Source organism: Canis lupus, chromosome 12, assembly GCF_011100685.1.
Source record: "Canis lupus familiaris isolate Mischka breed German Shepherd chromosome 12, alternate assembly UU_Cfam_GSD_1.0, whole genome shotgun sequence".
Lineage (NCBI taxonomy): Eukaryota > Metazoa > Chordata > Mammalia > Carnivora > Canidae > Canis > Canis lupus.
Window position 1 is genome coordinate 11,677,397 of NC_049233.1, and position 13,699 is coordinate 11,691,095.

The 13,699-nt window shown below is 48.2% G+C and overlaps 1 protein-coding gene across 1 annotated transcript; it reads left to right on the plus strand.

Moving 5' to 3' along the window:
* The first annotated feature begins 10,902 nt into the window (after nucleotides 1-10,902).
* On the plus strand, nucleotides 10,903-13,629 carry GNMT (glycine N-methyltransferase). Its single transcript, XM_038554100.1, has 6 exons — nucleotides 10,903-11,144; nucleotides 11,909-12,036; nucleotides 12,464-12,580; nucleotides 12,789-12,931; nucleotides 13,040-13,161; nucleotides 13,245-13,629. The coding sequence occupies exons 1-6, from the start codon at nucleotides 10,939-10,941 to the stop codon at nucleotides 13,414-13,416; spliced, it is 888 nt and encodes a 295-aa protein (XP_038410028.1). The 5' UTR covers nucleotides 10,903-10,938; the 3' UTR covers nucleotides 13,417-13,629.
* The last annotated feature ends 70 nt before the right edge of the window (nucleotides 13,630-13,699 follow it).

The following is a 13,699-nucleotide window of genomic DNA, read 5'->3' on the forward strand; positions in this document are numbered from 1 at the left end:
AAATCTCAGGGGTAGTTGCATAGAGACTCTATTTGTTTTATTTGTTTTTTATTATTTTAGTTTTAGAGAGGGAGAATCTTAAGCAGACTCCATACCCAGCATGGAGCCCACCACGGGGTTTGATCCCACAGCCCTGAGATCATGACCTGAATAGAAAGCCTAAACACCTGAGCCATCCAGGTGCTCCTCTGTGTTCATTTTTTTTTTTTTTTTTTTTTTTTTTTTTTTTTAGATTTTATTTATTTATTCATGAGAGACACACAGAGAGAGGCAGGGACACAGGCAGAGGGAGAAGCAGGCTCCGTGCAGGGAGCCCAATGTGGGACTCGATCCCGGGTCTCCAGAATCACGCCCCGGGCTGAAGGCAGCACTAAACTGCTGAGCCACCGGGGCTGCCCTCCCTGTGTTCATTTTAAAGGGCAATTTCTAGAAAGCAGTTTCCTCTATTTCCCACTTCCTCGATGCTATTCCCACACAGCAACTTTTTATAAGTTGGAAGATGGTGCTCTTCACACCTTTGACTTCCATCTGTCATAAAGTTGTTTTAACATAAGTTTTGTTACAGTAAGACACTCGGCCACCAGGAAATAATAAATTTACAAAGCTGTGTGATTTGCAATATGACAGTCCCTTAGATATGGAACATTTGTGCTGCATACAACCGTCCACATGTTCACAGAAGCCTACAGCACTTCAATTCACAAATGAGAGTAAAATACCTCTTTTTTTAAAGATTTTATTTGTTTATTTGAGAGAGAGCACGAGCTGAGGGAATGGCAGCAGGAGAAGCAGACTCCCTACTGAGCAGGAAGCCCGATGCAGGGCTCAATCCCAGGACCCTGGGATCATGACCTGAGCGGAAGGCAGATCTTAAATGACTGAGCCACACAGGAGCCCCCACAATGCCTCTTCTTATTTTATCTGAAAGCATGTTTTTCATGATAAATGCATGGTCCACACCTAACTGGTTTAGAAGAGGGCTCTGTGTACTAGGCCCCGCAGCAAAGCCCGCTGAATCCCTCTTGAACACCCCCTTATGGCCTGGTTTGCTCTAGTAATGAGTTTCAATGCGATATTAGCAGCCACTAATTTCTGAGTGCTTACTATGTGACATGCACGCTCTGCATGCTTTACATAATGATTTACCACAGCTATGATCTCAAGCCCAGGAATTTCTGAAAACTGATGTAAAATAGACACATAGGAAAGTGTACATAAGTGTACAGCTCAATGGTTTTTTACAAACATCTCTCAAGGCAAGGCGCCAGCTCCGGAAACATTTTTACCACCGCCCACCCCTGACACACATGCATATCCCACCACAAAGAGAACAGGAACTTGTATGTATTTTGTTCACTGTTCTATCCCCAGCACTCAGTATAGTACCTGGCACAGAGTAGCTACTTAATATGTAGCTGTTGAATTCATGAAGCACAGAAGGGTTAAGTAACTTGCCCAAGGCCACACATCCCATAAGTGGCCCATGCAGGTTATGAGCCCAGGTGGAACGGCTTCAGTGTCCTGGGGCAGAGCCCTAACGCCATAGCACCATGCAGCCCTGCCCCCGTGGGCACCATCCTCCCCTTACATTGGCTGTATTCTAGAAGGCAGACAGCTACAGTCTTCAAAGTTCAATGTGGGGAATGCAATTAGAAGTCAGATAGCTTTCAGGATGCCTGGGTGGCTCAGCGGTTCAGCATCTGCCTTCGGCGCAGGGCATGATCCCAGAGTCCCAAGATCAAGGCCTACATTGGGCTCCCTCTGCCTGTCTCTGCCTCTCTCTCTGTGTCTCTTATGAATAAATAAATATTTTTAAAAAAATTTCAGATAGCTTTCAAATCTTTTTCCCTTTTCAGAGTTTACAGTTGCATAGAGCTAAAAGCCAGCTTGATCCTTTTGCTGCTCTCAAGGGCTGGGTTTTTTTTTTTTTTTTTTTCTTTTCTTAAGTAATCTCTACACCCAAAGTGGGGCTCAAGCTTACAACCCTGAGATCAAGAGTCACATGCTCTGCTGACTGGGCCAGACATGCATCTCCCAAGGGCTAGCTCCTGTTTACAGTTTCTTGAAGAACAATCCAAATTTATTCACTTTTTAAAATTGTATTCTCCATTTACTAAGATTGTACTGGCCAGCAGAACTTAAACTTCCATGAAAATGATTATGATTCTTTATAAGGAGATGTTGTTGCACATCGAAGGGGAGAGAAGCAGGCCTACCCCATCACCAGTTCCAGGGCTGGCAACATCTCCTATATCTCCTATCACCACCACCACCACCCCCCCCAAAAAAAAATAAAAGTTTCTCTGTTCAAAAAGAACAAAACAAAAAAGACCTTCTAGGGGTGCCTGGGTGGCTTAGTTGGTTAAGCATCTGACTCTTGGTCTCATCTCAGATCTTGATTAGCGTCATGAGTTCAAGCCCTTGGTGTTGGGCTCCACGCTGGGCATGGAGCCTACTTAAACACAAAACAAAACAAAAAAAGACATCCAATAAGCCAGGTTTGTTTTTTTTTGTTTTGTTTTGTTTTGTTTAAGATTTTATTTATTTATTCATGAGAGACAGAGAGAGAGAGAGGCAAAGACACAGGCAGAGGGAGAAGCAGGCTCCATGCAGGGAGCTCGATCCCAGGACTCCAAGATCAGGCCCTTGGCCAAAGGCAGGCGCCAAACCTCTGAGCCACCCAGGTGTCCCCAATAAGCCAGGTTTTTATTCTGTTAGAAGTTACTTACTCACCAGTGGTGAGTGGTCTTGGAATTTTACTGTTCATCTCATCAAAACATGATGACATGTGCTCAGTCACATGTTTCAATAAGCAATGCTTATTTAGCCTATTACCAGAGCTCAAATAGTGTATCATTTTTATGTGGAAGACCAGCTCAATGAGCAGATTCATATACATTGAAGAGATCTTATTGGATATTAGCACATCTTAAAATTGCTTGTAACAAAGGGTGAAATGGTCAAAGAAAACCTCTCTTCTTACACATTGGTGAAATTCTTATAGGTGCACTGAGCTTAATAGCAATGAGGCCACCTTTAATTAGTATTGCAGTTCACTGATGTAGGGACCAACTTTACACTCACTTAACAGGACTTTGTTAAAGCAAAATAAGTCTTATATGTATATTAAACAGTCCAAAAAGGTGGGGCGCCTGTGTGGCTCAGTCAATTAAGTGTCTGCCTTCAGCACAGGTCATGATCCCAGGGTCCTGGGATAGAGCCCCGCATTGGGCTCCTTGCTCAGCAGGGAGCCTGCTTCTCCCTCTGCTTCTGCCCCTCCCCTCTGCTCTTGCTCACTGTCTCACTATTTCAAATAAATAAATAACATCTTTAAAAAGAAAAAGTCCAAAAAGGAACCCATTTTGATATATCTGCCAATAGAATCCATGTGGGTGGGTGGCTTCCCTCCCCTCCTCCAAACCCAGTGTTCAACCTGGGTAGACACAGTCAACAGACAAGAGGTTTTTTTTACAGCAGCTTGGACTGGAGTTTGGGTATTGGCATCCATCATTTGAAAAATTAATTTCTACCTCTTCTGAATCTAAACAAAAACAGGATGTCCTTCATTTGTAGTTACTGAACATACATACTTCACAATTCTAGTATTTTAATGTGTTCTCAAATTGGAATAGCCTGGGAATTTGTCCAGCTACAGCCATATTCCCAAGCTAAAGTCTTTTTGCAAACATCCACATTTGGGGATGAAGAATTTATTTTTAAAAATATTTTATTTGGGGGATCCCTGGGTGGCGCAGCGGTTTGGCGCCTGCCTTTGGCCCAGGGCGCGATCCTGGAGACCCGGGATCGAATCCCACGTCGGGCTCCCGGTGCATGGAGCCTGCTTCTCCCTCTGCCTGTGTCTCTGCCTCTCTCTCTCTCTCTGTGACTATCATGAATAAATAAATAAAATCTTTAAAAAAAAAAATAAAAAAAAAAAATAAATAAAAAAAAAAAATAAAAATATTTTATTTGGGATCCCTGGGTGGCTCAGTGGTTTAGCGCCTGCCTTTGGCCTAGGGCATGATCCTGGAGACCCGGGATCGAGTCCCGTGTCAGGCTCCCGGATGGAGCCTGCTTCTCCCTCCTCCTGTGTCTCTGCCTCTCCCTCTCTCTCTCTCTCTCTCTCTCTCATAAATAAATATAAATAAATAAATAAATCTTTAAAAAAATAAAAATATTTTATTTAAATTCAATTTGCCAACATATAATAGAATACCCAGTGCTCATCACATCATTGCCCTCCCCAATGCCTGTCACCCAGTTACCTCATCCCCCCACCCTCTTCCCTTGCAATCCTTTGTTTCCCAGAATCAGGAGTCTCTCATGGTTTGTATGCCTAATTTTTCCTCACTCAGTTTCCCCTCCTTCCCTTATGATTCCTTTCACTATTTCTTATATTCCACATATGAGTGAAATAATATAATTGTCTTTCTCCAATTGACTTACTTCACTTAGCATAATACCCTCTAGTTCCATCCACATCGAAGTAAATGGTAGGAATTCATCCTTTCTGATGGCTGAGTAATATAGACTACATCTTCTTTATCCATTCATCTGTCAAAGGACACCTTGGCTCCTTCCACAGTTTGGCTATTGCAGATAAGCTGCTATGAACATTGAGATGCAGGCGTCCTGTCATTTCACTACATCTTTCTCTCTCTCTTTTTTTTTTAACATTTTATTTATTTATTCATGAGAGACAGAGAGAGAGAGAGAGAGGCAGAGACACAGGCAGAGGGAGAAGCAGGCTCCATCCAGGGAGCCTGACGTGGGACTTGATCCCGGGACTCCAGGATCACACCCTGGGCCAAAGGCAGGCGCTAAACCGCTGAGCCACCCAGACTGCCCACTACATCTCTATCTTTGGGGTAAATACCTGGTTGTGTAATTGCTGGGTTGTAGAGTAGCTCTATTTCTAACTTCTTGAGGAAGCTCCACACTGTTTTCCAGAATGGCTGCACCAACTTGCAATCCCACCAACAGTGCAAGAGGGTGGGGATGAAGAATTTACTCTTTTCAACTAATTCTTTTTTTTTTTTTTTTTTTTTTTTTAAATTTTTATTTATGATAGTCACACAGATTGAGAGAGAGAGAGGCAGAGACACAGGCAGAGGGAGAAGCAGGCTCCATGCTCTGGGAGCCCGACGTGGGATTCGATCCCGGGTCTCCAGGATCGCGCCCTGGGCCAAAGGCAGGCGCCAAACCGCTGTGCCACCCAGGGATCCCTCTTTTCAACTAATTCTAAGTAAGCACTGCATTTTAAAAACATCATCTATTCTTGGGCAGCCCCTTAATTTTTAATTAAGTCAAACTGTAGATTGATTTAGATTCTGTGATCTTCTCTTCCATGGCTCAGGACCTCACATTTAATTTCTCTGAAGTTCACCGAACTAACAAGTAAAAACAAAAAGCAATTTCAGTATATATCATCGGGGGGCATGGGCAGTTTAGGGATGAAGGATGTTAATTATTTGGTATATTTTGTGACAAAGAAGACCACAACACTCACTTAGGTATAACCTTCTGCCTCGTAAAATATAGAAGAACAACATCTTGTAGAGAAGAGTTGAAACAAACATTTGTTCTGGGTAACAGTATTGATTAATAGAAAAATTCCATTTGGAAAATAATTTCATTTGGGGCCTCTGGGTGGCTCAGTTGGTTAAGCATCTGCCTTCGGCTCAGGTCATGATCCTGGGGTCCTGGAATTGAGCCCCACATAGTCTTGGGTTCCCTGCTCAGCGAGGGAGCCTGCTTCTCCCTTTCCCTTTGCCCTCCCCCCTCCCCGGCTTGTCCTCTCTTTCTTTCACTCACTCTCTCTCTCAAATAAATAAATAAAATCTTAAAAATAAAAAAAACTTGGGATCCCTGGGTGGCTCAGCAGTTTAGCACCTGCCTTCGACCCAGGGCATGATCCTGGTGTCCCGGGATCGAGCCCCACGTCGGGCTCCCTGCATGGAGCCTGCTTCTCCCTCCTCCTGTGTCTCTGCCTCTCTCTCTCTCTCTATCATAAATAAATAAATAAATAAATAAATAAATAAATAAATAAATATCTTTTTAAAAAATTAAAAAATAAAAAGGAAAAAGAAAAAGAAAGTATGATTAAAGCCAAAAAATTTAAGGTCAAGTGAAGAAAACATGCTTTTGATGGTCAAAAGTAAAAAAGAAAAGAAAGAAAGGAAGAAAAAAAGTCCATGAAACGTCATGTGTGCTATGGTGTCAACATCTTTTTAAATGCCTCTGGATGAGAAAGAAATCAATTATTAACTTCAGAACAAACGTCTCGTCTTGCAGTTGGAAAGTACATTTCACAAGCTACTCACAAACTATTTTTTTACTCCAAATTTACCACCAGTATTTATATTATTTTAAAAAATCATATTATGGCTCTGTAGATAAAATTATATTTTTCTCAAAAATTATAAGCATCAAAAAAAAAATTATAAGCATCAATATTTAAATAAAAGCCAAATATTTAAATAAAATTCCTTATCAGTATGGAGAGTATGGCCTTTTAGCCTCTAATGGCTGTAAACCAATCACAACAATGTTATACAAACATTCAGAGGTGTGCATTACGCCAAAAATGCTAAGACCTTTGTTTTAAAACAGGAAAGAAATAAATAAGAGCTGAAATCACTTCTGGACAAGAAAAAGTTTCTGGGGATTGTCTTGTCTTTAAATATTGAGACTCCTGGCATCTGGGTGGCTCAGTCGATTAAGCCTCTGACTCTTGATTTCCCCTCAAGTCATGATCTCAGGGATGTTAGAGCCCCACAGGGCCCTTCATGATGGGTGTGGAGCCTGCTTGGGATTATTTCTCTCCCTCTACCTCTCTTCCGTCCCTTTCTAAACAAACAATTAAATACTGAGATCAAAAGAGAGAGAAGACTTATGACCTGTTGACATGGATTATCCCAGTTTTTTTCTTTTTCATTTTTTTAAAAAAGATTTTATTTATTTATTCATGAAAGACACAGAGACAGAGACATAGACAGAGGGAGAAGCAGGCTCCCTGCAGGGAGCTGGATGTGGGAGGATGTGGGACTTGATCCTGGGATGGGGATCGCACCCAGAGCCAAAGGCAGATGCTCAAACTGAGTCACCCAGGGGTCCCCTATTTTTTTTAAAGATTGTATTTATTTATTCATGAGAGACAGAGAGAGGCAGAGACACAGGCTGTCTGTGGAGAAGCAGGCTCCATGCAGGGAGCCCAACGTGGGACTTGATCCCGGGTCTCCAGGACCATGCCCTGGGCCGAAGGCAGCACTAAACCACTGAGCCACTGGGCTGCCCATTCTTTTTCATTTTTTAAAACCTTTATTTTCTGAGAGAGCGCACACAGGAGCAAGGGGAAGAGGGAGAAGCAGACTCCCCACTAAGCCTGGAGCCCGATGCCAGGATTGGGACTTGAGCCAAAGGCAGATGCTTAACCAACTGAGCCACCCAGGTTTCCATCCTGGTCTTTTTAAAGGTGACGTTTCCCAACAGCATTTTTTCTTTCTCTCTCTCTCTTTTTTTTTTTTTTTAAGACTTTATTTATTTATTTATTCATGAGAGACAGAGACACAGGCAGAGGGAGAAGCAGGCTCCCTGTGGAGAGCCAGATGCAGGACTCATCCCTGGACCCCGGGATCACCACCTGAGTTAAAGGCAGCCACTCAACCACTAAGCCACCCAGGTGCCCCTCCCAATAGCATTTTGAGCCCCTAGAAAATTCCTGGCTTACCTCAGATGCATTCAGAAGGGGTTAAGAGACGAAAGTAAATGTAAAAGAAATAGGAAAAAAATAATAATTTGCCCTAGGCCACTTATCTATATATTTATAATTCCCAGTACTGTGCCCTTTATTTTTTTTAAAGATTTTATTTATTTATTCATGAGATACAGAGAAAGAGGCAGAGACACAGGCAGAGGGAAAAGCAGCCGCCCTGCAGGGAGCCTGACGTGGGACTCGATTCTGGGATGGGGATCGCACCCAGAGTTGCACCCAGGGTCTCCAGGATCACGCCCTGAGCCAAAGGCAGATGCTCAACTGCTGAGCCACCCAGGTGTCCCCTGTGCCCCTTTTAAGTTTGCCAAGGACCTCTCTATAGGGTCAGCATAAGCACAAGACTCCATTACTTGGGGAAGACAGGCCCATTTGAGGCAGTCTGTGTGCTAAAAATAGGAAGTTAAGAATGATTACATAATCTTTGGGGTCCCTCTAGCTCCCAGATTCTACAGATAATGGAAGGATGAGGAGAGAGGAGCCTCCATTCTAAATTCCATGCTTAGCTCTTTCTGAAGCCAGAAGAACAAACATAGGTGGGGAAGGCTGTTCTCGCTTTCTTGGGCTTCACTGGGGGGCATATTGCTGAATCCACCTTAGTCCAGGGTCTTGTCCTAGGAAGAGACTTCTGGGGACGCATAGGTGGCTCAGCAGTTGAGCCTTTGCTTTTGGCTCAGGTGTGACCCCAGAGCCCCGGGATCGACTCCTGGGATCAAGTCCCACCTCAGGCTCCCTGCATGGAGCCCGCTTCTCCCTCTGCCTGTGTCTCTGCCTCCCTCTCTGTGTGTCTCTCGTGAATAAATAAACAAAATCTTAAAAAAAAAAAAAAAAAAAGGAAGAGACCTCTGCTTTGGGGAGGAAGGGTAGATGTACACTAACCAAACCAAAGGGCCAATTTATGAAGTAGAAGTGTGCAACACAGCAGCAAGGGCATCAAGCATTTCAACCCCTAACCATGGACTTGGTATCTTGCGGGTATCTCTGTAGAAAGCAGAGAATGTTTACAAATTAAAACTTTTAGGGGCGCCTGGATGACTCAGTCAGTTAAGCGGCTAACTCTTGGTTTTGGCTGAGGTTGTGATCTCAAGGTCGTAATATCAAGGTCGTGAGATCTAGCTGAGCCCTGAGGCGGGGTAGGGCTCTTCCTCAGTGAGGAGACCTCTTGTCCTTCTCCTTGCCCCTCTGCCTCTCCCCCTGCTTGCCCTCTCTCATGCTCGCTCTAAAATAATTGAATAAAATCTTTTTTAATTTATTCATGAGAGACACAGAAAGGTGAGAAAGAGAGGCAGAGGGAGAAGCAGGCTCCATGCAAGGAGCCAGATGTGAGACTTGATCCTGGATCCTAGGATCACGTCCTGAGCCAAAGGCAGATGCTCAACCACTGAGCCATCCAGGCGTCCCTAAATAAAATACTTAAAAAAAAAAAAAGAAAGAAACCAAAAGTTTTAGGTGTGCCTAGGTGGCTCAGTTGGAAAGTGCCTGACTCTTGATTTCGGCTGGGGTCATGATCTCAGGGTTGTGTTTTTTGTTTGTTTGTTTGTTTGTTTGTTTGTTTTAAGATTTTATTTAGGGCAGCCTGGGTGGCTCAGTGGTCTAGCGCTGCCTTCGGCCCAGGGTGTGATCCTGGAGACCTGGGATTGAGTCCCATGTCAGGCTCCCTCTGCCTGTGTCTCTGCCTCTCTCTCTCTCTCTCTCTCTCTCTGTGTGTGTGTGTGTGTCTCTCCTGAATGAATAAGAGACACACACAGAGAGGCAGAGACATAGGCAGAGGGAGAAGCAGGCTCCTCACAGGGAGCCGATGCGAAACTTGACCCTCTGACCTGGAATCACACTCTGAACCAAAGGCAGACCTCAACCGCTGAGCCACCCAAGTGTCCTGATCTCAGGAGTTTTGATATTGGGCTGCTATCAGGCTCTGTGCTGGGCATGGAGCACCCTTGATATTCTCTCTCCCTCTGCCCATCCCCCCTCTAATTTTTTTTTTTTTTTAATCAACTTTTAGGGGCATCTGGCTGGCTCAATAAAGCATGGAATCCTTGATCTCAGGATTGTGAGTTCCATTCCCATGTTTGGTGCAGAGATTACTTAAAATAAAATCTTAAAAAAAAAAATTAAGGGGCAACTGGGTGGCTCAGTCGGTTAAGCAGCTGCCTTCAGCTCAGGCCATGCTCTCGTGGTCCTGGGATCAAGCCCCCAGTGGGTCTCCCCTGCTAAGCAAGGAGCTTGCTTCTCCCTCTCCCTCTCCCTCTGCTCATGCTCTCTTGCTCATTTCATATAGATAAAATCTTTAAAAAAATTTTTTTTAAAGATTTTATTTATTCAGGAGAGGGAGAGAGGCAGAGACACATGCAGAGAGAGAAGCAGGCTCCATGTTTTATCCTGGGTCTCCAGGATCACGCCCTGGGCCAAAGGCGAGCTCTCAACCACTGAGCCACCCAGGCGTCCCAATAAAATCTTATTTAAAAAATAAGATTGATTGATTTTTGGTGGAGATGCTGGATTTCAAACAGGGGCCTCAAACAGCAAAAAGTGCTTAGAAGCATTGCTAGTCGGTAAAGAACTGGGAGGAAAGGTCGGACGTCGCCTTAGAGACTCAGGGAAAAGCTCAGTGCGTCACCTCCAGGCCGGAGGAGCACCTGCCTCCAGGTGGGCAGACGATCCCCTGGACTAGAACTGCTCCTGGACTTGGGTGGCCCCTCCAGCATTCTTATCCCCAGATACGCCCTCTTCCTCCCTTCCAGGCCCTCCTCCAGCCGGACAAGCCTCCTTTAGATATGCTAATACCGTCCGAGCGCTGAGCTCGGCGTGGACTGGGAAGTTTTCTTTCCTTCCTTTGCAGTTTAGGTGGCGGCGGTGGGGTGGGCGGCCTCACCGCTCCCCTCCCCCACGCACACACCGCGGCTGGCCCCTCCGGGTCCTGCGGGGCCCTGGCTCAGTGGGTGGGGCAGGGAGGGCCCTTTGCCGCCGGGTGGTCGCCCAGAGGGCTGGTCTTCCCGCGGGCGAGAAGGGCCTATTCAGACCTCCCGGCCGCGCCCCCGCCCCGAGGCCGCAGCCCGGCAGGGGCGTGTCCCCGCGCTCACCTGCCATTGGGCAGGTGGGGCGGCCGGCCTCGGGCGGGCCGCGCTATAAACGCGGGCGGGCGGCGGCGGAGCCAGGCGCGCCGCAGGATGGTGGACAGCGTGTACCGCACCCGCTCCCTGGGGGTGGCGGCCGAAGGGCTCCCGGACCAGTACGCGGACGGGGAGGCGGCGCGCGTGTGGCAGCTCTACATCGGGGACACCCGCAGCCGCACGGCCGAGTACAAGGCCTGGCTGCTCGGGCTGCTGCGCCAGCACGGCTGCCAACGGGTGCTCGACGTGGCCTGCGGCACCGGGTGAGCGCGGGCCGGGGCCCTGGGGGTGGGGGTGCCGGCCGGGAGGAGGGGCTGGGACAGCCAGCGTGGAGGTGGGGACTCGGGATGCCGACGGCCGGATCCTCCCGGCGGCGCGGCGGCGGCGGCGGCGGCGGCGGCGGCGGCGGCGGCGGCTTGGCTTTGGGACCAGACCGATGTAAGCTCTCCTGGGTGCTGGCTCTGGCACAGCTCCCGAGTCGTGGCCTTGGGCAGTGTTAACAGTTAACAATTCGTTCGATACTTGGCCGTGCCATGCGCTGTGCCAGGAGCTTTGGATACATCCATTTTTAAGGTCTTCAGAAAACCTCAAGATGTATGCAGTGATGTCCCACTTAGAGTTGCTGAAATCCTGCCCCAGAGGGGTGAAGGCCCCTCTACCTAGTGGAGAAGAGATGCTGTACTACTTCCGCGTGCCCAGGTTCCTGAATTCCAGGGACCTCAGTTTGCCTCATCTCTCAAGCGAGGGAAACCCCATGTACCTCACAGGGTTGCCGTGAGGATTAATGCACAATGACGGAGTGCCTGGCTCTGAAGGGATGCTAACAAAACCCCAAAGTTGCTACCTGGTGATAGGGAACCCATTTGCCAGGTCATTTGAGATCAGTGGAGAGGGCCTGGGGAGAGGAAGAAGAGGAATGGAGCCAAGAGTGGAGGAGACAGAAGGGTCCAGCACAGGACCTCCTCCTTGCCTTTCCCAGGCCCCTTGACTGCCCCTCCCTGCCTCTCTCCCCTCTGGCCCTGCCCAGGGTGGACTCCATCATGCTGGTGGAAGAGGGCTTCAGCGTGACCAGTGTGGATGCCAGTGACAAGATGCTGAAGTATGCACTTAAAGAGCGCTGGAACCGGCGGCACGAGCCAGCCTTCGACAAGTGGGGTACGCACGTCCAGGCAGGCCTTCCCCGCCCGGCACCCCAGGGCCCAGTGCTCTTAATTCCTGTGCAAATTCGGGTGTTTGTTTTCCCTAAGGGGACAGCAAAATTACTTTCATTTCCCCAGAAAGGGAGGCTTAGGCACTAGAATGAGGTATCTGGTAATGAGGGGCTAGTTTTGATTATAAGTGTCTTCTCCCAAATAAAACCCAGTAAGCACAGAGCCATTCTTCCCATCACAGCTTCCTCCCCGCCCCCTTGACCCCTCCTCCCCTTCACCTTCCATATCCATAATAATCCCCTCCTCCTAACTGGATGGGGAATCCCCATGTGTCTTGAAGAGGAAACTGAGGCAGGGCTGCACTCGATGGAGAGGGGTACTGCTGGTGCCTCCATGCCACCTCGAGCTCTCCTTCCCCTTCCTGGTCCCAGTCATTGAAGAAGCCAACTGGATGACTCTGGACAAAGATGTGCCCCAGCCACCAGGGGGTGCCTTCGATGCTGTCATCTGCCTTGGAAACAGCTTTGCCCACTTGCCAGACTGCAAAGGTGAGACAGAGTGTACCCTGGAGCCTGGCCCTTTGAGCTATACCTCTTTTCACAGACCCCTGGGTGCCTGCTATCCTGGCCAGAGCAGACTGTTTTCTGCTCCTCCCTGACTTGGCGTCTGTATCCCTGGGGAGGAAAAAGCTGGGAGGGAGACTGGTGCTTGGGGCCCTGAGCGGACGCAGCCTCTTTGCCCTTGCCTGGAGCTCAGGAGATCAGAGTGAGCACCGGCTGGCACTGAAGAACATCGCGAGCATGGTGCGGTCAGGGGGCCTGCTGGTCATTGACCATCGCAACTATGACCACATCCTCAGCACAGGCTGTGCACCCCCAGGAAAGAACATCTACTATAAGGTGAGGGCCCTGGGGGTGGGATGAGAAGCCCAGAATGGGGGATGTGATCCTGGGGTCCAGCCCTGCAGTGGTTGCCAAGGCTAATACAGCCTGCACCACTACCTACAGAGCGACTTGACCAAGGACATCACCACATCAGTGCTGACAGTGAACAACAAGGCCCACATGGTGACCCTGGACTATACAGTGCAGGTGCCAGGGGCTGGTCAGGATGGTTCTCCTGGCTTGAGGTACCCACTGGGCTTGGCAGCGGGTGAAGGGGGGTGGTGCCGAGGCCACCAGTCCTCATGGTTGCTTGGGGGCTCTGTTGCAGTAAGTTCCGGCTGTCCTACTACCCGCACCGTTTGGCTTCCTTCACGGAGTTGCTACGAGCAGCCTTTGGGGGCAAGTGCCAGCACAGCGTCCTGGGTGACTTCAAGCCTTACAAGCCGGGCCAGGCCTCCATTCCTTGCTATTTTATCCATGTGCTCAAGAGGACGGACTGAGCGCTGAACCTGGCCTCAGCTCCTACAACCCTCCAGCCAACATGGCCAGCCAGATCTCTCTGGGGAGGTGGGGACTAGCAGTCCCATACCCGGCCCAGCCCCAGCCCTGCAGATCCTGGGGTGCTGGGAGGGGCAAGACTGCTGTTGTGGGTGCAGGATTTGGGTTTGGGCAAATGGAAGTAGTAGCAATATAGTCTGTGCCTTTTTCAGTTCTGCATGTTTTGTGTTTATATGGGAAGGATCAAGCTCCCGCCACCGTCCCCTCCCTGGCCCTCCCCTGGGG